This window comes from Colossoma macropomum, unplaced genomic scaffold (genome assembly GCF_904425465.1).
Source record: "Colossoma macropomum unplaced genomic scaffold, Colossoma_macropomum, whole genome shotgun sequence".
Taxonomy (NCBI): Eukaryota; Metazoa; Chordata; class Actinopteri; order Characiformes; family Serrasalmidae; genus Colossoma; species Colossoma macropomum.
Genome location: NW_023496020.1, coordinates 755,123 through 782,878, shown reverse-complemented (window position 1 = coordinate 782,878; position 27,756 = coordinate 755,123). Strand labels below are relative to the sequence as shown.

The 27,756-nt window shown below is 38.4% G+C and overlaps 2 protein-coding genes across 2 annotated transcripts in view; one reads left to right on the top strand and one right to left on the bottom strand.

Moving 5' to 3' along the window:
• The first annotated feature begins 15,946 nt into the window (after positions 1 to 15,946).
• Positions 15,947 to 22,036, top strand: dtwd1 (DTW domain containing 1). Its single transcript, XM_036564569.1, has 5 exons — positions 15,947 to 16,083; positions 16,874 to 17,121; positions 18,445 to 18,588; positions 19,404 to 19,677; positions 21,381 to 22,036. The coding sequence occupies exons 2-5, from the start codon at positions 16,900 to 16,902 to the stop codon at positions 21,608 to 21,610; spliced, it is 870 nt and encodes a 289-aa protein (XP_036420462.1). The 5' UTR covers positions 15,947 to 16,083; positions 16,874 to 16,899; the 3' UTR covers positions 21,611 to 22,036.
• LOC118803987 (NAD(P) transhydrogenase, mitochondrial-like) overlaps positions 21,937 to 27,756 on the bottom strand; it is a 38,673-nt gene continuing 32,853 nt past the window's right edge. Inside the window, exons 18-21 of the mRNA XM_036564568.1 lie at positions 26,706 to 26,787; positions 25,318 to 25,436; positions 23,000 to 23,115; positions 21,937 to 22,204 (exon numbers count right to left, since the gene is read on the bottom strand). Coding sequence (XP_036420461.1) covers positions 22,058 to 22,204; positions 23,000 to 23,115; positions 25,318 to 25,436; positions 26,706 to 26,787 — 464 coding nt within the window. The 3' untranslated portion in view covers positions 21,937 to 22,057. The remainder of the gene's footprint in view (positions 22,205 to 22,999; positions 23,116 to 25,317; positions 25,437 to 26,705; positions 26,788 to 27,756) is intronic.

Below are 27,756 nucleotides of genomic sequence, written 5' to 3'. Positions count from 1 at the left end.
ATTTTACTTACTATAATCACTTAAAACAAGTAAAAATGTCTAGAAATAAGTTAAACAACCTCATAATAAGCTTACAATAATGTCAAAATGTGAAATATTACATATATTGACTAGATTTCAAATAATTTCATTTGCCAAGTTACCATTTCTTTTAAGTGCACATTCTTTTTACAGTCAAATTTGAAGTTACTAATAGTTCCATGCACGCAAAAATAATAAACATCATAAGATAAACTTTGAAAAGTTACTTATTTGTCAAACTGTTTGATCGGTTTGGAGGAAGGAAAGTTCAGATCGTGCTCAAAGAACATCTAACAATTCAGATATGCACATTGAAACATTCTTAAAAAACATGGTTCTTCAAGGTTTCTTTAGTAAAGACAGAGGTTCTAGATAGAACCATGAACATTTCGAGAATGCTTTGCATGATTAAATGGTTCTCTGCATGGTGAAATGGTTCTTCAGATTAATGGATAACGTGCTGTATATGGTTCTATATAACACCAAAAAGAGTTCTGCTATTGTGACAATGTCAAGCTTGTATTGTGTATGGTTCTATATAGCAAGCTTGGCACTATATAGAACCATATAGAACAAATTCTCCATCAATCTGAAGAACTATTTCACCAAGAACAATTTCACCATATTATATATATATTATATCATATTATATATGTGTTGCACCATTCCGGTTGTGTACAGTAATATAAGTTATGAAATAAAAGCTATGATATGTACAGATGTACACATTTCCATATATGCAATATGTGAGTCTGAGGTCGATAAATGAGATGCAGTGTACACGGGGGATATTGGTATGTATATTTCAGGTTATACAACATATGGATAGAAGATGTACAAGATGTCAATCTATATGTGCAGGTATACATTTGTTAGATTGAAGTTACAGTAAGATCAGAGTGAGTCTGTCTGAAGTGTGGATGCGGTGTGGACTGTCCATGGAGATCATCGTGATCTCTGTGGTTCTTTGAGTGTTCATGGTTCTACATAGACACCATTATCTTTACTAAAGAGCCTTTGAAGACCCATCTTTTTTAAGATAGTAGCTAAGTATTAGAACATGTAACAGAACCCAGGTGAATTCTTATTACAATTAAGTTCCATACATTTTTACAACCAAATTTGAAGTCTCTATCATAATTAGTCCCAGGTGACCAAAAAAGTAAATTTCACATAATAAACTTTAAAAAGTCACTCATTATAAACTATAATTTGTGCTCAGAGAACATACAGACAAAAGGAAATCTAACGTTTAAGATATGGACATTATTAGGTTAAAAGAAACTACAGCTCTACATGACACATTCTTTATTATTTAAGTTAAGATTATCCTCTTTTAGCCCCTTTGACTGTGAAACTGTAATGGACCCACCGCCCTTCTCTCGAGACCTCAGCCAGGAGAACCCCAGGATTTAATCTGACATCATCCTATTAAAACAGATAAGATCAGCCGTGTTACTGCACAATCACACACGTGTAGCCAGAGGCTCAGACACAAACTACAATAATCTCATTTCCTTTACTGATAACTGGAACTGTATGGGATGCCTTGCGCTGGGTTTCATTTAGCTCCTAACATGCAGGCAGGGTAACTCTAGCCCTGAGGAGATTTTAATCATCTGCACTAATCCTGCACACAATTTTTATCTATTAATTCAGTCCTAGGCCTGACTCTGTTTGTAATGTGATGTAGGAACAAAGCAGGGTGTGCGTGACAATATACACTGCAAAATCTACTGTATAAATAACATTAAGTAAAAATAAAATTAAATACAAAAATTAAGCTAAATTAAATTTAAATGTGCATTTTGTGTCCATGCATATAAATTATTGTGCAAAAGTCAGAGGCCAACCTTCATTTATTTAATTTACAGTGAAACTTGCCATTAGGTTCAAGTTATTAATTTTTCAAAAGATATTTCTGAGCAGATTAGACACACATACACACACTTATAGATAGATAGATAGATAGATAGATAGATAGATAGATAGATAGACACACATATAGATAGATGAAGATGTGAAAATTGTTTAGAAGCTACAGAGAAAATGGGCCTCCTAACAACCACCTGAAAGACACAGGTATATATTTTTTCCAAGTCATTTTGGGCTGTTGTAAAGGGTAACAGGTATTTTCAAATTATGTCAAAAACTGAAAAATGCAGCAGCAATATATATATATATATATATATATATATATATATATATATATATATATTTTGGTCCATTTTAATTTTTACACATAATTTGAACACAACAGCTTTCCTTTACATTGTATTGTGTGAATGGACCAATAGAAATATTCCAAAATCACCTTGAATAAACTCTCTTTTTATTAACTTACATTACATTCTCCTGTAAAGTTTCTATTTTGGAGTTGATATAAATATAATGGAATGGAGCTGAAAAGTTGCTGTGTGTGCGTGCAGGCAGTTTGCCACACACATGTTGAAAGATGATCTTTACCTTCTGTTTGGGTTCACATCTGGCCCTGAGAGGTGCAGAGACAGTGAAAAGGGAAGAAAAAGAGAGGGGGGTGAGGGGGGGGCAGAGGGAGCTCAGAATAACTCGGACCCAAACAAAGCCTTAGCAAGGTGAAGCCTCCTGCCAAGTCACGCAAAGTTGGTCTTAGCAGATAATTTGTAACATGTTTCCAATGTAAACACATTTTCACTCAAGGCTGCGTGGCCAGGGTGGGGGATCCGAGCTGAGAGAATCGACCGAAATAAAACAGAATACAGCTTCACAAACATCAGCGCTGCTTCAGGGCTGCTTATTGTGTTCAGCACCACACCTAATCATCAGTGAAGCCACCATTTTAAAGGCCCTGTTTCATGGAAAATCAAATGTTTCAAATGAAGTTTCAGAGTGTAGCCTATCATTCACTCCACCAAAGGCCCTTTTGACAGCATAAGCTGCAAATAAGCTGCAAAACTGTTTGTTTAGAATTCATTGTGATTGTGACATCACAACCATGAATACATTCATATATACGCATCCATTCAGCTTACAGCAGTTTAGCCCCACCTATTCATCCTACAGCAGTTTAACTCCACCCATTCTGCCTACAGCAATTTAGCCCCTCCATTTCAGCCTACAGAATGAAGCACCACCCATTCAGCCTACAGCAGTTTAGCCTCACCTATTCAGCCTACAGCAGTTTAGCTCCTTCTATTCAGCCTACAGCAGTTTAGCTCCTTCTATTCAGCTACAGCAGTTTAGCTCCTCCCATTCAGCCTACAGCAGTTTAGCTCCTTCTATTCAGCCTACAGCAGTTTAGCTCCTTCTATTCAGCCTACAGCAGATTAGCTCCTCCCATTCAGCTACAGCAGTTTAGCCCCACCTATTCAGCCTACAGCAGTTTAGCACCTTCTATTCAGCCTACAGCAGTTTAGCACCTTCTATTCAGCCTACAGCAGATTAGCTCCTCCCATTCAGCTACAGCAGTTTAGCCCCACCTATTCAGCCTACAGCAGTTTAGCCCCACCTATTCAGCCTACAGCAGTTTAGCACCTTCTATTCAGCCTACAGCAGTTTAGCCCCACCTATTCAGCCTACAGCAGTTTAGCACCTTCCATTCAGCCTGCAGCAGTTTAGCTCCTTCCATTCAGCCTACAGCAGTTTAGCTCCTTCCATTCAGCCTACAGCAGTTTAGTTCCACCCATTCAGCCTACAGAATGAAGTCCTGCCAATCAGCCTACAGCAGTTGAGTCTCACCCATTCAGCCTACTGCACTTTAGCTCCTCCCATTCAGCCCACAGCAGTCAAGCCCCACCCATTCAGCCTACAGCTGTTTAGCCCCACCCATTCAGCCGACAGTAGTTCCTGCAGGCTGACAAAGTTACTGAAATAGAAGTTGTGGGAAAACGATTAAATGCTGTGCTGTTCCTGGCTGTCGGGAAGCAAATGGATCATTGCAGCTTCCAAAGGATCCCCGCATCCAAAAGGAGCGGCTGAAGTTTATTTTTTCCCACGGCCCTGAGGCTCTCAGCCCCGGCTTAACAGTTTGTTCCACATTTCAGCCTGAACTGATTTTTGAACAAGGCACAATACAGGGGTCATTTACATATATCAGTTTTAAAGGCATTGTAACAGAAACAGGCTGTTTTAAGGGACAACGAGAGACTGGAAAATGAACATTTAAAACAAACTGCATAAAACCACATGGGGGAAAGGGAAAAAATATAAAATACAAGTAAAATGCAGAATAAAAAGAAGTTGCTCTCAGTCTGCCTGCAATTTGCCATTTACATCAGCCCTCATCATCATGAGTGTGGTTTAAAAGGACCTCACTCCATCTCTCTCACTCTCTCTCTTACCTTCTCCCTCCATTCTCGCTTCCTCAGAGCGTGTGTTGTTTATTTGTTTGTGTGGCCTGCAGTTGCGAGGCTCCACCACATAGCATGCGGCCAGTACATTTGAGCCCAAAACACAAACGGAGTCATGGGGTGCGCTGACAGAGTTACCTGGTGCCAATGAGCATCGTGTTTCAGGGAACCACAGTTTGGGTTTGATTTGAATGAATCCGGGTAAAAAAACAAAAAACAAAACTCAAACAAATATTTAAGACAAACATCAAACTGAAAAATGCTCCAAGAACGCTGAGTTAAACAAAGGACATTCCGGCATGAGAATATGTAGCCAAAAGACTGATTTGTGTTGTGTTTGTTCTCTCCTGGAATGCAAAACCTCAGCCTACGTTCCAATAAGTTCACTACTTTTTACTCAGTAAACTTATCGGAAAGTAGGAAAAACATCCATTTATTATGAAAGCAAATGAATATTATGGAATAACAGCATTATGGTATGGAAGCATAAACTACAAAGTGTCATTGTAGCTGAAAAAAGCCTGATTTCATGACTGCATGATTTCATGACACCTAAATATAAATACATGCTTACATGCATGTTTGTGCATAGTGCATGTTGTACCTACACTTCTAAAAAAGATTGAGGGTTCTTTATTAAAGGCAATTGTTCTATATAGAACCATGAATACTTAAAGAACTAATTGAATGCTTAAATCATTCTCTGCATGGTAAAACAGTTCTTCAGATTGATAATGAATGTGTTGTTTCTGTTTCTGTACTGAATTTTTATAAAGGGTTCAGCACCAAAATAGGTTCTGCTACTGGCACAAGCTTGAGATCATCTCAACAGCAGAACCTTTTTAAGTGCCATATAGAAGATATTCACAGTGTATGTTATACCAACACTCTTAAAAAAGAAGGTTCTTCTAGGGTTCTTTATTGAAGATAAGGGTTCTATATACAACCATGAACACTCAAAGAACCATGTGCATGATTAAAGGGTTCTTTGCATGGTGAAATTGTTCTTAAAGTTGATGGAAAATGTGTTGTATATGGTTCTGTATAGAATTTTTTATAAAGGGTTCTATAGAGCACCAAAAAGGGTTCTGCAACTGTCACAAGCTTGACATGGGCTCATTAGTAGAACCTTTTTTAGTGCTAAAACACATTCTCAGTTTGTGCACAGTGTATGTTGCACCTACACTCTTGAAAAAGAAGGTTCTTCAAAGGTTCTTTATTAAAGGGAATGGTTCTATAACCCTCAAAGAACCATTTGCATGCTTAAATGGTTCTCAGCATGGTGAAATTGTTCTTCAGATTGATGGAGACTGTGTTGTATATGGTTCTGTAGAGAATTTTTTATTAAGGGTTCTATACAGAACCCATTCTGATGCTGTATAGGCTCAGGAACACTTCCAGAAATCATTGTCTGTGAACACAGTTTGCCATGCAATCCACCAATGCAAGTTAAAGCTGTATCATGCAAAAATGAAGCCATATGTCAACACGATCCAGAAACGCCGCCATCTTCTCTGGGCCAAAGCTCATTTTAAATGGACTAAGCCAAAATGGAAAACTGTTCTCTGGTCAGATAAATCAAAATTTGAAATTCTTCTTGGAAACCACGGACACCGTGTTCTGCGGACTCAAGAGGAGAGGGACCATCCAGCTTGTTATCATTGCACAGTTCTAATGCCTGCATCTCTGATGGCATGGGGTTGCATTAGTGCCTATGGCATGAAAACACATCTGGATAGGCACTATCAATGCTGAACTGTAGATAGAGGTTTTAGAACAACATATGCTCCCATCCAGACAACATCTCTTTCAGGGAAAGCCTTGCATACTTCAGCAAGACAATGCTAAACCACATACTGCATGAGTCTTTGAGTCAGGAGGAAACAAATTCCTCCATTCTAGACTTTGTTACTCTGTATCAGTACATCATGGAGTCATTCTGACTACCTGAGAGTGTTTCCTTTCAAATGAGACTAAGTTCATGACTGTAGACCAAAGTCTGTGGGAACAGTGCCCCCTTTAGCTTGGGTATGCTGCTTCAGCCTAAAGTAGGGGCGACAATGAACAGGTTAAGTGAGTTATTCACATAAGCACTCCATAAACAAAAGATATCAGTTCAGAGTGTTCACCATTGTACATAATATGAGGATTAAAGTAACTAGAACCCAAATCATTAGCGAGATCAATCAAATTTGATTACAAGCCAATATTAAACACTATAAAATGATAATTTAAAAAAGTTTACCTAACCTAGAGAATGGCGCATTTTTCACATCATACTAAATGGAGTCAATTGCTATAATATCAAATAGCAGACTATCTTACCCATATATATAAGCATGTATATCACATAGTGTATCAAGCAAAACCTTGTATCTCCACTGTTTTTCAGTTTTTGTCATAAATTGAAAATGCCTGTCTCCCTTTACACTGTGTGTAAATTTCACAATGAATGGCCCAAAATTACTTGGAAAAAAATCTGGTTCCATTGACTTACATTAAAAGTAAAATAGGTTTTTTCCTTCTCCTGTAAAGTTAAAATTTTGGAGATACGAGGTACTGCATCACCGCTTTGCTGGACAATTTGATGCATAAAAATGACGGATTAAAAAACAAAAGTGAATTCTTTGACGGGAGTGTGGCGATACTAGTTCAGTGATCTTAAAAAGGTTGATCAGTTACAGGAGACACAAAAGATTCAGAAAAGACGGATCCCCCACTACACGGTAAGTGAAGGTCACATACCTCAAGCCATTTGTCCTTGGACGGCCATTGCTGTGGACAGACATTATCGGCAGTCTTACTCAACAGGACTTTCTCATCCTCTTCTCGCAGCTGCACAACAAAACAATACAGTCTGCAACTCCCAAGAGGCTCACAGACACAGAAACATGAACACAAAACATAAACACGAAAATATAACACAGTAATATGTTTATTAACACAGAGCAAAATGGTTTGACTAAACTTCGTCAGCAACCGTGCCCAATTATCCGACCCCTAATCTGCGTGTGAAGAGCAGAAGCATCCCTGCAAACCAGCGGAAAATTCTGGAACAAACTGCTGTGCTGAAACTGAACGTCAGTAAATATGGTGTGTTGTTGTGTTGGCTGTTGGCAGACTGACTTAACTGTAAAATATTTTCTGAAACTGATATTTGTTGCTTTTATAATTTTGGCCTGTAATGGAGATGAACAGGCCAAAAATTCTGGCAATAAAGAAAATTAAAAAGTGCAGCCTGAAAGTGAAGCTGCAGATTATATTAGGATACCTCTAATACTTTAACTCGAAACAGCTGTCCTACAGTCTGAAACATGGCCGTTTCTGTTCTCTACATCAGATCAAACTCTGTCCACTCCATGTTACCTTACATTTGTGCACCAGAAGGGTCCCTAAACACGATGCTGTGTGTGAAAAACTGCCTCCCTGCAGAAATAATATCACAAATACACAGATTAAAGTGACAGAAATCAACAAGTTTTCCTTCTTATCTTAAATGTGGATCAGCCAAAACACATTTGGTGCTTCTATAGTTTTACACTGGAACTGGGAGGCTAACGCAATGGAAGCTTACACCCCACCTATTAGTATGGTGCTAACAGCATGACTAAATATTCACAAACCATGCTGAGCTGTAATCTCTAATAAAACTGATTATGTGATTTCTAACACTGAATCAGAACCAGAATCAGAATCTTTATTCGCCAGGTTCCATGTGTACAAGGAGTTTCTCTTGCTGCAACTGTCAACATAAAATTAAATTTAAAAAAAAAAATCTGTGCATCTGTGAGTCTAGGAAATACAACCAGGCTTCCAAAAAAGTTGGCACACTGTGCAAAATGTAAATTATAAACGGAATGCTAATCATTTAAACCCTACAATTGGTACACACTTAAAAAAGATGGTTCTTCAGGGGTTCTTTAGTAAAGAAAATTGTTGTATATAGAACCATGAACACTCAACGAACCCTTTGCATGACTAGAGGGTTCACTGCATCATGAAATGGTTCTTTAGATGGATGGAAAATGTGTTTTATATGGTTCTATATACAATCTTTTTGAAAATGGTTTTGTATAACACCAGTAAAGTGTTCTACTATTGTTACAGGCTTGACATCGTAACAGTTGTGCTATATAACTATTTTCTTTACTGAAGAACCCTTGAAGGACCATCATTTTAAGAGTGTACAAAGAAAACATACAAAATATTGAAACTTTAGTGTTTTGAAATTTTAATAAATGCCCATTTTGAATTTGATGCAATTATTAAACTGTCGAAGTGCTGTGCAAACTTTTTTCATTTGTAAATGTAGAAAAAAACATATTGAATAGAGAAATGTTCTATATAGAAACTATGTAAAAACTATATAGAAAATAGACAGTACACAAACAATCTGCAAGTTAAAAGATGTGTAATGGGAGATACAGATGCAGTCCAGTACTGAAGTACTGAGGTACATATTTGGGTCAATGACAAAAAAGTTTTAGGTCTTATCAAAAAGGACATGATGTGCATTTTTATACATGCATATGTATTTGCATGTATCTCTATCTAAATATAGTGAGTGTCATCAAATCTTTTAATTGTCTGTTTAGTTGTTAAACTGTGCTGGTCTGGTTGCTCCATCTGACTGACTGGTTGAGCCGCCTGATTTTTGGACTAATTTCAATTTAAACAAGCATCTGTTTAGACACCCGTAAAAACCTTTGTGAGTTTATACTTAATTTTTTCAAATAAATAAACATTATTATAATAATTCCACATGTTCATAGTTCTCCTGAGGTCAGACCACCTCACATGGTAAACTGAACCGTTCTAACCAACTCAAACATCACACTTTTACTAAATCTGTGACCTTGGCATTGCACTATGAGCATCACTTAGGGTCTTCTTTATGATGCAATACTCTGGCCCCATTGAGCACATCAAAATAAAAGTCCTTTGTTTTTGGTTGTGACATTTGAGGAAGTAAGAAGTTGCAGATAAACGTTTTTCAGTGAGTTGAGCACGTTTAAAGTTGCCTTATTTGCAACATGGTTTTTATTTTAAAGTTAACTTAATCAACATATATGATTGGACACTTGCACCACCTGACATTTTTAGATTTTCAGATGAATTTTATATGAATACACTAAAATGATTTCATATAAAAGAGGTATTGTTGAATAATTTGATATATATTGTGTATTTTTAAAGCATTTTTGGGAAAATAATGGACAGAAAAATGCATGGCATGTCAATGACCCACATATAGTATGCACAGTTAAAAGAACTGAGCAGCAAATTTAAATGTAAACATATGCATAAATATGTATATTGCAACAAGTTAAAGTGCACATGTGTACTGACTACAGTAGAGGAGAGTGTGAGAGGCTCTTATTTAGAATGATTACAGTGTATACAGTGGTTATGTACATTATAGTGAGTGTAATAAAGTGTGTGTGCAGCAGTTTAAAGCAGAGGGATGTGAGGAGGCTGCTTGTTTAGTAGGATGGTGGTCTGAGGAAAGAAGCTAATGCAGGTGGTCTGAGTCTTCAGGGCTCTCAATCTTGTGACCTCTTCCTATTCTTGCCCTAAGCCCTAAGGTCCTCCGTGAGGTGTAAACTTTTATGACGTTGTTGAAGAGTTGGAGGGTTGTGAGCAGAATTAGGACACACTTCCCCTCACATCCCTTCAACGATGTACCTCAGTACTGCTTAAATGTGATTTCTCGTGTTATGCTAGGTTTAACCCCTAGCATGTATAAATTCAAAATGTATTTATCAAATATATTTTTGCAATGTATGAAAATGACCAAAAATATATTTGTTAAATATATATTTTAAAATGCATTGATTAGTATTTGTTATTATATGTGTTCAGTTGTGTGTAGTTGTAATAAAGGTTACAGATGTAACTAAACAATTCTGACCTCTGTGATCATAACCACATTTTTAAAGAGCGTCAATACCTACAACATTTGCTTTTGTCATGTTTGCTGATATTTAAAATTAAGATGCTGGAATACAAATTTATTTCTAAAGCTATCAAACAGTAAAGTGCATTAGACAAGATTTTGGCTGATTTCATACATTTTCAAATGGATTTGATAAACACATTAATTTTGTATGGTACATTTCTATGTGTAATATTTCCCTATACATTTTAAGACAAACGTATTTTACAATAGATTTGGTTACTTTGGCAATATATTTTAGTGTTTGTAATGTGTTTCAGCATGAACTGCAATCCAGCTTTCCATTCCATTGTACATGACTCACATCCGGAGTTATGAGCCTATGAAGAGGGGCCGAGATACACGTCATCTGCCTCAATGTGGGGAACTGGGGGATTCGTGTGTCCGTCTACATTCTGTGTGAAACTGACCAATGGAGACTCAGGAAATCACTAAGGACTGACCCATCACACCGGAAACCCTTCAGTGTTCATTCATTCCACATCGGAGACACATTTGAAATGGTGTGCAGAGAGTTTACAGCTGCTGAAGTTGCTGTAGCGGTTTTGGAAAGTAGTGATGAAGATAACGGAGCATTTTGATATGAAACATATGAGGATCATGTTATATGAAGAGCCTTTAAAGGAGAGTTTAAGAAGGTATCAAAATATATACAACACATCTTCCATCAATCTGAAAAACCATTTCACCATGCAAGGAACCTTTAAGCATGCAAATAGTTCTTCACTAAAGAACCTATGAAGAATCCTCTGAGAGTGTATCAGCATCCAAAACACTTTGTATGCTGGGTTTACTTGTGAGCAGCTGTGCTGGTCTGTGCTGGGTTTTCTTGCAGGGTTGTCAGCCACATTAGCCTCGTAGCATAAGTGCCAAAACTATACAAGCAAACTTCAGACACTAAAAATATCTTGGCTGAGTGACTACATTTATATTAAGGAAGGGAACCGATGTGTACTTTTAATTTTTTGCTGAGCTGTCCCTTTACAGCATGGCACTGGGAGGGATGGGAAACAGCCCAATTTCCCATGTTTCTGCAGCAGATGAAAAATTGCCATGATGAGGAAGTGTGAGGCGGACAGCAGTGTTGCGTGAGGCACTTTTACTGCTGCTCTAACACAGAACTCTGACCTGAACGCAGAATAGCATCAAATCATCTCCCGTTTCTGACATGCGTAAAGCTTCCAGCCGGAGATGCAGCGTCCTCCATGTGTTACTGAGCACAGACCTGCACACAAAAGCGGCTCAACTGCACTGACAGCGCTGATTTACTGCACCACTGTAAACTGAGCTCACAGCTCGCAGAGCAGTCTGACACGCTCAGTTTGGACACTCACATCTTTTGACCTGCGTGTTAGTACAGAGCCCCTGAGGTGACGTGAGGATAATTTTTAATAAGGTGCGGAAACACATTACTACACTAAGGCCACAAATTACCACAGTAAGGCCACAATGTACTTACTTCATGCAGACCACAAATTAATATATTGAGACCACAGATTAATATATTAAGGCCATAAATGAATACATTGAGACCAGAAATTACTATATTGAGGCTACAAATTACTATATTTTGACCCCAATTTAATGGATCAAGGCCATAAATTAATATGTTAAGGTCACAAATTTCTACATTGAGGCCACAATGTACTATATTGAGACCACAAATTAATATATTGAGGCCGCAAATTAATATCTTGAGGCCACAATTTATTATACTGAGACCACAAATTATCAAGCCGAGAAATTTATAATATTGAGGCCACAAATTACTATATTGAAACCACACGTTACTATGTTAAGGCCATAAATTAACATATTCAGACCACAGATTAATATGTTGAGACCATACGTTAATATATTAAGACAACAAATTGTTATACTGAGGCCACAAATTAATATACTGAAAGCACAAATCAATATACTGAAAGCACAAATTCATATACTGAGACCATAAGTTAATATATTGAGGCCACATATTACTGTGGTGCAGCACATTAAGCTGCAGTGGTGTAAAAAACACTGATATTGATTAAACACTGCTTCACCTTTATTAACTCACAATAACTAGCTTTTTTAATGCGATGCAATTCAGGGCAGCCAATCAGAACACAGCTTATTTACATATATAAGTCTTAAAGGCACAGTAACAATAACAGGCTGTTTAATTCTAATGGATAAAGTGAGGCTGAAGAAAGGTTTTAAAAATGACTGCTTATGATATTTAAAACCACACAAATAGGAAAAAATAAAATACAAGAAAAATGTTGGATATGAGCCCTTTAAGTATCAGGATATCAAATATTACTACATCACAGTAACAATAACGTTGCTCTTTTATTATTCTTTGTGCTTTTTCTGCACATGGAGTGTCTAGAGGGGGAAAAATGGAGCAATAATAGCACCACTGCAACAATACGCCAGTGACCATTAAAAATACATTCATAAATAAAATGTCAGATGGATGATTTATGAGCAAATGTTTATGGGAGGTTCAGACTGAGTCTGTGTGAAGCTGGTTTTGTAACTGAACTCAGATTGAACTGTGTTTCACTCCACTGCGTACTTGTACATAGATGGAATGACAATTAAAACCTCTTGACTTGTTGTGTAAGTATCTGCTAAAGGAAATATTTTGGAGAGACCTTTAATAACTGAATGATCACTAGGCTTTATGATGCATTCATAAAGAACTAACAATAAAAACAGACTGATGAAAAATAAACCATGCAGAACCATGTAGAACCTTTCAAACATTCTAAAATATATATAATACAACGCGTTACAAATGCATATAAATTTGTGTCCATCTATCTCTGCCTTACTAACATAGAGAGCAGAACACACTTATAAAAGACACTTCTTTTAGGGTTCTTTAGTAAATGGAATGGTTCTGTTTAGAACCATGAGTTCCATATAGAACTATTATACATGCCTAAATTGTTCTTTGCATGGGGAAATGGTTCTTCACATTCATGAAGCTTGTGTTGTATGCTTTGAAAATGGTTCTATGTAACACCAAAAAGTGTTCTGCTGTGATTAAGATTCAAGTTTACAATAGGGTATCGATAGAAGAACACTTTTTGGTTCAACATAGAACGATTTTCAAAAAGGTTCTAATAAGAACCACATACAACACATTCGCCATCAATCTGTAGAACGATTTCACCATGCAGAGAACCATTTAAGCATGCAAATGGTTCTTTGGGTGTTTATGGTTCTACATAGAACCATTGCCATTGCTAAAAACCCTTGAAGAACCATCTTTTTAAAGAGGGTACTTAAGATAATTTAAGAAAACAATTAGACATTTCCTCAAGGGTTCTTTAGTAAAAAATTAACCACAAGTTTTATATAGATCCATTTCATGCTTAAATATTTCTTTGCATGGTAAAATGGTTCTTCAGATTGATAGAGAATATGATGTATATGGTTCTGTTAAGCACCAAAAGTGTATGTTTCTTTATAGAACCATGTCCTACACATTCTCTGTCAATCTGAAGAACGATTTTGCCATGCTAAGAATCCTTTAAGCATGCAAACTGAACCATTTCCTTTACAAAAGAACCCTGGAACCATCTTTCTGAGTGTATGTACATGCTCATTAATGCTGATTCATCAAGAAGGTACATTTTAATTAATGTATTGCTTTAAACAGAATAAAGCTAAGTTAATTAACCATAATAGCCCTAATTAAGTTTAAACTGTACTGAACTATTAGTTAATGTGACTCAGGCTCTATCTCGAGTGTTCTGGCTTTGCTAACACTGCTGTTGGTCTCTGCCCAGATCACACTCAGCTGTAACCTTTATGTCACTGCATATCATCAATTCATCATCACTTAGATCATCTTATTATTCTAGTATGCATAGTAACCAAATCCCCAGACCAAACCTCCATCTCCAGAGCTGTCAAAACATGGCAGCGCTTCGCTAATCTGGGCCTTAGCGCTGCACTGTCCTGCCAGATCCAGCTGAATTGGAGCTCCAGCGTGAAGTCCCCTGCCAGTGCACTGGCCGAGAGGTGCTGGATTGAGCTACAGTTGAGAACGGATTTGTTCAGTATGCTATCAAAGTGACATGCAGTAAAATTACGGAGGTGATGTGGGGCTGGTTGGGGGTCTGATCCAACTAATTAAGACAATAAAGTCACAGAGAACACAGTGAAATATTAAAAATGTTTGTATGACACTAAACTTGAGTGTTACGTTTAACCTCCAACAAAGCTTGACTGAAAAATCTAAGATATAAATATGATAAAACACGGATTAAAAACCGCTGATCGGACCGATCTGAGAACTGTGTGAGCGTGGCTAATGAGCAAAATATTCAACACTTCGACACGAAAATATTCGACACGACAGCAGTAATCATATGTGACTGTAAAATTCATAGTCTGATAAGCTTCAGCCAGAAATCAGTCAGCTTTCAGATGTGCACTGCTCCTTTGCTGGAGTTCTGCTCTGTGCATGGGACAGTGTGGCTTCATGACCTTTCACCTTGGCCCACAACTTCTCAGAGTCCTCTAGCAGTGACTCAGGGATGTGTTTGGGAAAAGGAACCTGCTCCTTCAAATACTCATAAACCTGCTCAGAGTCGGTGAAAGAGAAAAACTCAGCAGAACTCTCCATATGTTCCTCTGATGTCAAAGGCCAGTCTGCCTGCAACACACACACAAAACAGATTTCTTTATAAAAACACACTGTTACCTTAGGCAGCTTAAGAAGTTTGAAACAAGTTTATCTGCCAATATAGTGGGATAATTTTACTTGAAAAATTACTTAAAACAAGTTCGAATTCAGTTAAATAATCTTATTATAAGCTTCCAGTCAGCATGAGAAATAATACAGATGTCGAGCAGATTTAAGATAAATTCACTACCACTTTTTTGCAGTGCAGTGGCCACTTAAGTGAATTTTGGCCTTAAATACTGGTGGAAAGTGAAAAAAAATCATATTTATAAACTGAGTTTTAGACTCCAAGGTTAATTTTCAGTATCTTTAAGTAAATGCTTAAGATGCTTTAGATATGCGGTCATAGCCACATTTCTACATTTCTAAATTTATTGTGCTGTTATGTTTAACTTAATGAATTAAACTATTTTAGCTGTTTTATTTCAACCTTTTAATATATTTAGTTTACTTAAATTTATAATTCTTTTTACTTCGTTCTTTACGTTTTTATTATATATTTAGCTTTTATTATATATTTAGCTTTATTTATTTATTTTGCTTTATTTATTTATTTTTATTCCTTTATTTATTTGTTTATTTATTTAATATATTTTCATCTTGCTTTAATTTGCTCTCAGACTGTAAAGAGTGTTATACAGGTCCAAATAAAGGTATTTCTTGGTGTTTTAGTTGTGAGCCTAAATTTCTTTCAGTTTTTAACAGTTGTTAGCTGCTGTAAAACGTATGAACTGTAACTTATGAAAGAGGTTATGTAGACAAAAAGTTAATTTTTTTCTCACCAGCCCCTGATGCTGCATAAACTCCTCCAGTGAGTTTACAGGTTTAAAAATGTCTTTTTCAGATTTTTTCTCTTTCTCTGTTTCCATGTTTACTGGCCGTTTCTCGATTGCTTAGCAACAGCACACAAGCCCGTGACCGTTTCCGGCCAAAATAGAAGTCTTTCCGGCGTGTGTACTCCAGCAGCGTGCCCTCGCTTTCCGCTGAGTTTAAATTATTAAAGAATATTCATAAAAATAAAAAGAATCACTCTAGGTTCTAAAATAGCCTTGCTAATGTTGCATTAGTGTGGTTTGTGTGAGTAAAGGAAGGTAAGAGAGTCTGCCTGTGTTTAGTTGTTAGTAATAAAGCGTTAGCTTCTTTTTCGAATCAATTTTCCCGTTCCACCTTAAATGGTGTAGCAGTTGTTATTATTAACGCCTGGTGTGCCAGATTGTCATTGCGAACCATTTAAGGTGGAACGGGAAAATTCGAACAAAAAGCTGGCGAATAAGAAGCTGATTTCAGCCTCGTGCTTCTTTATCAGTCTGACGGATAAACAGTAAACAGTAAATAATAAATATGTTGAGTGCAACAAACTGTTCACAGATCTGTTTCCATAAGCGCATTCTGTTAGCGCTGTACTGTAGACTGTGTTTAGATATGATTTATGCTGTAATAACGATAGTACTGTTAAGAAGTGTAACTAGCACTCATATGGCTTTAAATAATTTTATATCAATATACGGTAATACAGATATTTAAAGGGGGGATTCCACCGGCTTTTCAAAATTCCTGCATGATTAAATGTTTAAGATGTAAACAGACTCATTCAGAGTGGTTTGGTGTGAAACGCTCCGTTCTAGAGAAACTTACCGAGTCAGAATTGTTCACAGTGGTGGTGCCAGGAACCAGACGTCCACCTCTAAAAGCCACCTTCACATCTGTTCACACTGGATAACGTACATTTGAATGACTGAATTATGTGGAAATTTTAAAAAATCGGTGGAACTCCCCTTTCAAGCTTGAATAGATCTAAATGGTTTTATGTGAGCGTGTTATCAGATATTGCTGAATGAAAGTACCAGCCTTTTAATCCACTCTGATCCTTTTCTTTTGAAGGGTTTTAAGGCCTCCTGCTCGGACCCATGGCCCACACCCCCTCCTCACAGCAGGATGGGCAGACGTCGGACTCCGGACCTCCCGAGCCACCACTGCAGGATCTCATTCTGGCTCCTCACGTGCCGCTGGAGAGTGCTCAGTTAGCCGGCAGGATGAAATGCCCCAGCTGCAGCGGCTCCAGGATGTTCTACTGCTATACCTGCTGCTGTCTGGTGGGAGTGAATCCAGAACACATCCCCACCGTGAAGGTCAGCCGTTAACAGAGTTATCTATTAAATAACGGTGTAAAGGGGCACTCTGGCCAAAATTTAAGAAGTGAACTATTTCTGCATCTGCTGTAAACCTGTCTAGTCTACTCATGCAGTAAATCTAGAGTGTGATTTTCTGGTTTAAAGACTAGGGTCCCCTTCTGATGATGTATCTTGAAGGTGGGAGGAACATTTGAAAACTGCTTTGGGGTGGATTTTTGTGGACCGTCTGTTTGAAATGAAATGTTTGAAAATGCGTCACATAGCAGAGCGCAGATGACCGTGAAGTTCATTTTTATTCTCAACTCCTGTAAAGTTTTAAAAAGTAAAGCACAATTTATCAGGTTAAGTATCAGTTCACTACCTCTTTACAAACTCTCTGTGTTTGAGCTGAAAGGTAAGAGATGAAGAAGACGAGGCTGTAGCGTTAGCTGAGGTTTATCCAGAAGACTGGCTGCCTTTCTCCGTTCACATTTTAAGCCACATATTATCTAACCTGCCATTCTGTGGTCTCAGTATGGCTTTAATTTAAAGGGGAATTCCACTGATTTTTCAAAATTTGTTAACAGAGTGGTTTGGTGTGAAATGGTTCAGAATTCTTTACAGTGGTAGTGATAGGAATCAGAAACCATGATTTCAACACAAATATAGACCTTTTATTTAATAACCAAAGTCGCCCCTTAGCCTCTACATTAGGGGCTGCATATTTGCGCAGAGCATGCTGGGTATGGTAGCAAGAGAACATGGATGGATGAAAACACAAGAAGAGATACAAAATCACGAATTCTGATGAACTGATGAGGCAGTGCAGCACCACAGAATATTACACAACAGAAGAAATAACATATGGAATGCAAGTCTTAGGCCCAAATGCCCCTTTAACACAGGCTAAACTGAATGTATCTGAAAGCCTACAGTGATTCTTTAGAGGTCAGTAGTCAGTGTGTTCAGGTTGTTTATTAAAGACATTTTCTTTACACACTAAACATCAGATAATTCGAGTTTGGTTATTAAACAATTTGCACACAATGAGTGGGGCTAAACTGCTGTAGGGTGAATAGGCACAAATATGTAAATGGCCTGATTTCAAAATGGGCTGTTTTTGAAGCTTGTTTTTCATACGTGGAATTTATGTACTGGTTAGCAAATGTTTTGAAACTTTTAACAGTGTTTACTTGCTACACTAAACTCTTTTATTTAAAAAAAAAAAAAGGGAGGAAAATGTGGACTCTGTAAGGCAGGGGGTTCAACATGCAGCAATTTAACTATAAAATGATGTTCATGTTATTTAAATATGGAGTTTTATTTCTGTTGTGCTTTCAGCTGCCTGTGAAGATTGACATCATTAAGCACCCGAACGAGACGGACGGAAAGAGCACTGCGGTTCACGCCAAACTCATCGCGCCGGACGACGTCTCCATATACACCTACCCCTGCATCCCAGAGCTCGACGGACAGACGCAGAACGTATGACAGTTTTTTTTTTTAACTCTTAAGAGTCTCTGTTTGCTGCATGTTCCATTTACATTTCATAATTATTTAAATGCAATTACATTGTGTATAACCTTTGTGTGGTTTTATGAAGCACAAAGAGTCACAATTAATTTTAAGCTGTCATGTTCCAACCTCTATTTATCCCTTAGAATTAAACAGGCTGTTTTTGTTACTGTGCCTTTAAGATTTATATATGTAAAGCCACTTTTCCACTGCATGGTACCGGCTCGACTCGACTCTACTTGCCTTTTTTGAATCTCCAGGCAAATCTGGTACCTGGTGTTATTTTTGGTATCACTTTGGTCGAGGTTCCAGGCGAGCTGAGCCAATGCCAGAAGGTGACGGAGAAAAACTGCTGGTAGCTGGTACCAAAAGCAAGCCGAGTTGAGTCCTACCATGCAGTGAATGAACTTTATTCTGAATGGCTGCCCTGCACTGTGCCTTCAAAAAGCAAGTTAGGCTGAACTTCAGCATGAATGGGCAAGGCTAAACTGCTGTAGGCTGAATGGGCGGGGCTAAGCTGCTGTAGGCTGAATGAGCGGGGCTAAACTGCTGTAGGGCGAAGGGGCGGAGCTAAACTGCTGTAGGCTGAAGGGGTGGCGGCTAAGATGCTGTATACTGAAGGGGTGGGGCTAAACTGCTGTAGGCTGAATGGGCGGGGCTAAACTGCTATACAAAAAGTGTTTATAAACTACATAAAACTCTTTTATTTAAAGAGCCCTTTAAAGCAAGGGACGCTTAACCAGCTAGGTTACAGGTTGTAGGTTGAATGTGTGCCATGCCTGCAGGTGGTGCTGGTGTTTCCAGGCCCGGATGCGATGACGGTGGAGGAACTGCAGACCTATTTCTGCAAAACTGAAGGGAAAAGAGGAGCAGAGAGTCCAGCGGAGGAGAGACGTGTAAAGAAACTCAAAGTGGAGGAACAGAGAGAGAGCTCACACACCTGCACTCCAGAGCACACAGACGACTCACAGAAACACACCTGTCCAGTCCAGAGGGTCATCTTTATCGACAGCACCTGGAACCAGACCACCAGGATCATCACGGATGAACGTTTACAGGGTATCACTGCACTCGACCACACTCACCTTCACATACTCCTCTGCTGTTAAGGGGAATTTCAATTACCTTTCAGAATTCCCCCATAATTGAGTGTGTGAGATGTAAACAGAGTGATTCAGAGTGGTTTGGTGTGAAATGGTTCAGATTTCTCTACAGTGGTGGTGATAGGAACCAGGGGTCACCATGACTACAACACAAATATAGACATTTTATTTACTATCCAAAACCACCAGTGAACCTACAAATGCCTTCTGAGTTTTATATGGAATGTTGATGATGGGAAAATAGCGGAAAATCTGAAATAATCAGTTTTCTTTGGGGACTATTTTGCCTCCCAGCACCCTGCATGTATCCCTCCACTATGATGGATTTTAAGTTCTAAACTATCATAAAACAGTGTCTCAGGCAGTATATTCATAACCATTTCACGTAATAGCTTTCTGTGAGGGAGCTTTTAGAGGTGGACATCTGGTTCATATCACCACCACTATGAACAATTCTGACTCGGCAAGTTTCTCTAGAACGGTACGTTTCACACCAAACCACTCTGAGCGACTCTGTTTGCATCTTAACCATGTAAACATGTCTACAGTAGCCTAGCTCAAGGCCTGGATTTGGTCTGTATTTTAGTAAAGCTGCAGTATACTTGAAATGAAAACAACGTTTCATAGCAAAATATTGTATTTTTGGCTTTTTGTACGGTGCGGTGTGTAGACCTTACAAAACATAACTCCTAATCATCTTGTCATTTGTTCTGAAACCTCCCCCTGACTGTGATTGGTCCACTGTCACCCAACACATGAGCTGTGTTTCAGCTGCAGTATAACCAATAAAAACACTTAAATCAGAAGCTCAGAGTCTGATCCTAAATAATGAATAAACTTTTAGCAAAGAAAAGATGTCTGGTGTCTGGATCAAGCACATAGGTTGGTTTAAAAGACCTACATACTGGGGACATTTAAAGATGTCCTTTGAAGTGTCCATTTAAAGCGTCATTCAAAGGCAGCGTAGACCCGTAAAGGCTGAACCGAAATGAGACGGTCTGCTCTATGGCGGATTTCTTGTTTGAGTCACAGCACCTCTGTTCCTGCCCTTACCAGTGCATCAGGAAACGTTGCTCCTGTCAAGGTCTTTTAAAGCTCTTCAAAGATGGAGCCAAAAACTTTTAATTTTTTATTTTTTTATTTATTAGAGCTGGAGATGCTTCTCTGTCTGCTCCTTGCTCCCTAAAACAAAACGAAACGTTAGTGTACCTCGTGCTTCAGACCACAATGTTTTTTTTTAACATTTGTATCGTTAACTATTCGACTCAGTTTAAACCCAGTTCTTACATTTAAAGTGTCTCCTCAGCCGCCATTCCCTCCTCTGCTGACGCCACCATGTTCTCAAATCTGGCACGCAATGAACCTCGAGATATGTTGGCTGGCGAAGGATCCACCTGTTGGATCCTTCGTTGCCATGAAAAAGGAGGACACATTTCTTGGTCGCGTATGAAGGAAACTTCAAAACGAGACAACCTAGTCACGGCACTGTGATGCAGTCAGCCTTCAGATGCCGCCTCCGAAGCATGCAACCCCTGAATTGGGACATAACTTGTGATTTAGACTTAGAATTGGAGGAACTATCACTTTAAAATTTACTAACAAACATGATTTGTGGGATCACTCTCTTCACACTCTTATTTGCTCCTCCTCTCTCTGCAGCTTTACCACAGGTGGAGTTAAAATCGAGGAAAACGTGTTTTTGGCGCCACCAGAGAGGCTCTCCGGACACGTATCTGGCCACCATCGAGGCCATCTATTACTTCCTGAAGGACTTCCACATCCACTGTTTGCTGAGAGAGTATAGAGGGGAGTATGATAATCTTCTCTTCTTCTATTCTTTCCTGCACAAGCTGATCAGCAAGGCCAAGCGGGACGCTGGCAAGTCATGAAGAGGACAGAGTGATCACTGAATCTATTACCCGCCTTCAGAGCACAGGACCTGCACTGGAATTATTAAGATTGAGCAGGAGTTTCTCTCTCTGTGGCTGCGACTGCTACACCTGCTCTCTGAATGCTGTGCATTTGTTGCTGTGCAACAGAGAACTTCTTTAACAGGAGACACAACCTGCATCCAGCATGCTGTACTTTCCAGACTCAAATACAAACACAGCAGTAATATTTAAAGATTTTTTTTATTTACAAAGCATTGCATGCAATTAAAACAGTATCAATGCTGCTGTCAGATCATTGTTGAGACTGATTGATCGGGAAGTGATTCGTTTCATTTTTAAGGCACTTTTATTGTGAATAAAACAACATGATTATTTTCCAAATAAATACATTTCCTCTTAATTCTGTAGCTCTTAATTCTGAAATTGAAGCGGTTGTGCCGGGGCTCAGTAGTAGGCCTCTCTGATTTTGGCCTGTAAGCTGTCACAGGTCTTCTTGGCGTCTCCCAGCAGCATGGAGGTGTTCGGTTTGTAGAAAATAGGGTTATCCACCGCTGCATAGCCGACACCCAGAGTTCGCTTCATCACGATCACCTGCACCAATGAGAGAAAAAGAGCGGAGCGTTTTAACTTCCCCAGTCTTATAAATACTGAACTTACACACTAGTTTCAGAACAGATACTAAATAATTCATAATAGATACTCAATTCATAGTAGCTGTTGAATAATTCATAGTAGTTACTGAATAATTCATAGTAGATACTGAATCATTCATAGTTACTGAATAATTAATAGTAGATACTGAATATTTCATAGTAGTTACTAAATAATTCGCAGTGGATATGGAATAAATTATAGTAGATACAGAATAATTCATTGGTGATACTACTTAATGACAATGGTTGCTGCTGAATAATTAACAGTATATCCTAAACGATTATTAGTGGCAAATATTAAGTTTAGACACTGATATTACATATCGGTTTGCTGTTGCTGTACTGGACAGGCTGCAGCTTATTGTCTTTCCACAGTAATCTACTGACATTCATGCATTTCTCTTTGGCCTTGTGGCCTGTACTTTGTCTTATTTCCTTTTTTTTGGGCCTGGTACTGGGCTCGGCAGGTTCATGTAGTTAAAAGAGTATAAAAATAGACTACATTCACCTTCTGAGGGAAAGAAACATACATGTACCTTTTCCTGCGTTTATTTTATGACATTAAAAATAAATAAATAAACTTAGAGGACATGCAACTTACAATAACGGCAACAGAATCTGGTAGTCTTATGTTTCCTAACTAAAGGTAATGAAGCCGGACCCTTTGTGTGATCCAGCGACAGTGTTTGTGTGGTCCCGGTTTCTGTGAGAGTGTAGTGCAGAGATCTCTAACCTGTTTGGACTTCCACACCTCCAGCACAGGCATGCCCGCGATGATGGAGTTTGGATCCTCCTGTGCTGCTGAGTTTACTGTGTCATTGGCTCCAATCACGAGGGTCAGGTCAGTCTCTGTATGAGACAAACACAAACTCAGATCTTATTCTTCAGAAGTCATATTACAGAAACTTCTTATCTCTGAAATCTGATGTGGTTAGTCTCCATGACTACTTCAATACGGACTGAATTTAGGACAGTAGCTATCATAGTAACTTCATAAACTTATCATTAACTCCAGGTAAGAAAACAGTATTACACAAACATCCTAACTAGACTAAATCTCCTAAATACTGTCCTAACTTTAGGATAAACCCCAATAGTGTCCTAACTTCTGTTTAAGGTCCGTTTCTATCGTTTTTAGGCAGCTTTGTCAGGCAGTATTGTTCACTACTAACATAATGACTCTACATTTATTCATACTGTAAAACACTGCTTTCACTGTGAGATATTTTTCTTTTCTAACTCTGCGTTTTTAAAATCTCAGACACTGCAGACTCGATCTCCACCGTCCCTCTGATTACCTTCGTGTGTTACTGTTGATGATATAATATTACAGTAATGGTGATGAATAACAAAACCTTGTATCAGGGATAATGTTATTTCCTATTCTTATTACATTAAGAGTCCATATCACACTAATTTCTGTTTCAAATTTTCCCCTTTTAACATCCACTTATAATGTTTGTTTGAATTTGTGTACCAACAATGTAAATAAGCTCTGTTCTAAATGAATGAACTACAGTTGTCTGTCCCAGCACGGCCGTCTGTGTGGAGGGGTGTGAATAGTTTTTCACACCCCTCCCCTTTCACTCCTCATCGCTTTCTAGCAGCTCAACAACGTTTCACACACAGAGAGACGACAGAGTCCTAGTTCATCTGATAACAGAGTTACGGGGACCAGTATTTTATTTGATTATATTATTAAATAGATTTGAGTTGATTTCCATTCTGGTAGAACAGCCACTAGGTGGTGCTGCAAAAAGAGATTAAAGTAAAGTAGTCCCATATGGAAATCTGATATATGGCCATATATGCACATAAATTGTAAAGGGTTAAAAATATATTTCAAAATATATGGTCATATATATATATATATATATATATATATATAGTATAGTATAATACATAGTGTACATATATGTAAGTATCAAATATTGGACATATATGCATAATATATGTATTACACATATATGATTATACAAATTGATATATGGCTGAAATATGTATCCCATAAGTTGGCATATATGTCATATGGACATAGTTGGACATAAGTGAAGCTCAATAATGCTAATATGTCATATCTCAGATTTCTTTATGGGGGAAATATAAGAAAAGCTGAGACCAAACAAATAAACCTCACACTGCAGACACGTGCCGGCTGATTGAGCGAACACAGGACTGATTCACACTCCAGCACATTCAAACACGGCACATCTGTATTCAGTTACATAATGAGACTGAATTCTTGCAGAGCTGAGATCAGAGCGCTGGGTTTACCCGCACGCTCCCAACACACACTACACACACACACACTCCATAGTGTTTGGATGTAACTGTTGTGTTTTTCACAGTATCAGCGTCTGACTCCCGTCTGCAGGGACTAAATGAATCAGCCGGTTCTCTTGTTTAAATAATTTGTTCCTCTGCTGCGGTTGGTGGCAGAAAGTGAGTCAGTGATTCTGATATTTGCATCTTACACCACAAAAATATTTCAGAATGTTTGTTTCTCGCTGTTACTTTTCAGTGAAGTAAGAAAAAAAATCCCGGTGCAGGTTCAGTTTATCATAAAGCAGCCACAACATTCAGCTTCATGATCATCAGAGTGTCCTGCTGAAATGCTGACATCACAACAAGGAAGAAACTGTATAGCATACGTGTCCTTTAAAATTATCAATCAATAACCGTGTCAAAGCCTTAGCAGGCTTATTTAAAGACTCAAAACATTTTAAAATGTAAAGTGTCAAAAAAGTGATAGAGTGACTGACTGACAGACAGACAAACAGACAAACAGACAGACAGACAGATAGATAGACAGACAGATGGATAGACAGATTGTTAAAAGCTCTTTCGGCCTAAAGGTGGTTGAAACACCTGAAAGGTTTGAGTGCTGACATCACAGTGAGGGAAAAAATGTATAGCGTACGCCTCCTTTAAGGCTTTGATATGGTTAGTTATTGACGACTTTAAACATTCCGAACATTTTAAAAAGCGAGGTGTTCTCAAGGTCATGTGCAGTGCAAGACTCAGCGCTGTTTGGTTGTGGGTGAAGCTCACCAGGGAAATCCTCGTTAATCTCGTCCATCTCCAGAACCACATCATACGGAACTCCAGCTTCAGCCAGCAGCACGTTCAGCTGACCGGGCATACGTCCAGCCACAGGGTGGATACCGAACCTGAACACCGGAGTTAGAAATCAATTCAGCTGGTTATTATTTTTTGTGTCAGGAATAGACAGACAGACAGACAGATAAAGAGATAGAAAGATAGGCAGACAGATAGACAGGTAGATACATAGATAGATAGATAGGCACCGACCAACAGATTGATTGACTGACGGACAGACAGATGGACATAGACAGACGGTCAGACAGATATTGAGCTAGACAGATAGATAGATAGATAGATAGATAGAGACCGACGGATTGATTGATAGATTGACGGACAGACAGATGGACATAGACAGACAGAGAGACGGATACAGAGATAGATAGCTAGACAGACAGACAGACAGACAGACAGATAGATAGATAGATAGATAGATAGATAGATAGAGACAGATTGATTGATTGACGGACAGACAGATGGACATAGAGAGACAGATATAGAGCTAGCTAGACAGACAGACAGATATAGAGCTAGATAGACAGACAGATAGATAGAAGGCAGATATAGAGCTGGATAGCTAAAGAGACAGAGATAGATAGATGGATAGATGGATAGATACATAGATAGATAGATAGATAGATAGATAGATAGACAGATGACTAATTGATTGATTGATTGATTGATTGATTGATGTACAGACAGTTAGACAATAAGACAGATATAGAGCTAGATAGACAGAAAGACAAATAGATACATAGGTAAATAGATAGCCTATTTATATCCTGACCTCCTGACCCCCCCGTCCTGACCTGTGCTGTAATACAGTGAACCAGTGAACAGGTCAGGCTGTTCTGCTGTGTGTCTGAGTAAGGCTGCTGCTGACCTGCGTCCTCTGCTGCTTCCTCCTCTCTATCTTTCTCTCTGTCTCTCTCAGCCGAGCCCCCGTAGTGCCTGGTTCTCATTGTCCTTCAGACTCGGCTCTGTTTTTCACTGTGCATATCAGCCCCAGATGTGTTTTGTCCATTTTCTAATATAATTAGTCTGGAGCTCAGCAGTGCTCATGTCTTTTAGCTAAAATAACGGAGCAAATGTACACAGAGATTATTCCTGGAAGTTCTCTTTACACAGAACCAGCATTAAAAGGTCAGCAGCAGAGACGGACTTTTGGACACTCTCCACTGGACCTCCCGCCCTCTCAGGGAGAGAAAAAGAGACAGACAGACAGATACGTGTGTGTGTGTGTGTGTGTGTGTGTGTGTGTGTGTGTGTGTGTGTGTGTATATATATATATTTCTAGAACAATATGATATTCTCAAAGCAGGACTGGGTTTGTTTACCTGACCGTCTTGCCCTGCTCTCTCAGCATCTTCACCATGTCAGCGATTGGATACTGAGCTTTGGCTGCACACAGACCCCAACCTGAGAGAAACACAACACACACAAAAGCTCATGAGCAGCGAAAAAGGAAAGCTAGGAGAACATTTCAGTGATTTTAACATGGAGTTCTGGTGCATTCTGGTGCATTATAATGCACTTTACATTGTAATATTGCTGCAACTCCTAGTTATGTCTATACTCATCGTGCTTTTAGTTTACTTCATACCACTCAGTGCCTGCTATCATGTAAATACAACAATTCTGTCTTATATGCTATGTAAATATGCAAATAGATATACTTTATTTCTACTCTTATACTTAACTTATGTCCATTTTTATTTCTATTTTTTATTTTCTGCATAGTATATGTAAGGTTATGTGAAATTGTACATCTTGCTACTGAAATACTGCAATTGCCTTTTGGGATCAATAAAGTTCTTCATTCCTTTCTTTCTTTCTATCCATCTATCCATCCATCCATCCTTCCATCCATCTAATCTGTAGGGCTGCCATGATCAGTCAATGCACTTGATGACACTGAAGCTGAAAATGGACCAACATCAATATTTTATACTAATGCTTTGTGACGCTGCATTAGCAGTAGTTTGAAAAGATGAGGTGGAGCTTCACAGGACTTGGAGGAAACTTGTGTTATATATATTATGAAAAAAAGTAAGCACTTTGATGTAAACCTTTATTTACATTTCGTGTTTTCCTGCATTTATAATTATATAAACAAACGTTTATTGGTGTAAACACTGATCTCTGCAACACTGTAGCCCAAAGGGTCCCCAGTTTGACATGCCTAGATTAGAGAATAGGTGTGTGGGGATATATAAATGGTTCTTTAGTAAAGACAATAGTTCTATGTAGAACAAAGAACACTCAAAGTACCATACTTACATGGTTCTTTGCATGGTGAAATAGTTTTTCAGATTGATGGAGAATGTGTGGTATATGGTTCTATATAGCAGCAAAAAGGGTTCTGGTATTGTTATGATGTCAAGCTTA

Bases quoted from the DNA above. Each gene is read 5' to 3' on its own strand.
- dtwd1 (XM_036564569.1), top strand. From the start codon at position 16,900: ATGGCCCACACCCCCTCCTCACAGCAGGATGGGCAGACGTCGGACTCC. The intron at 18,589-19,403 runs GTATGACAGTTT...CCATGCCTGCAG, and splicing joins TCGACGGACAGACGCAGAAC to GTGGTGCTGGTGTTTCCAGG. The intron at 19,678-21,380 runs GTATCACTGCAC...CTCTCTCTGCAG, and splicing joins CACGGATGAACGTTTACAGG to CTTTACCACAGGTGGAGTTA.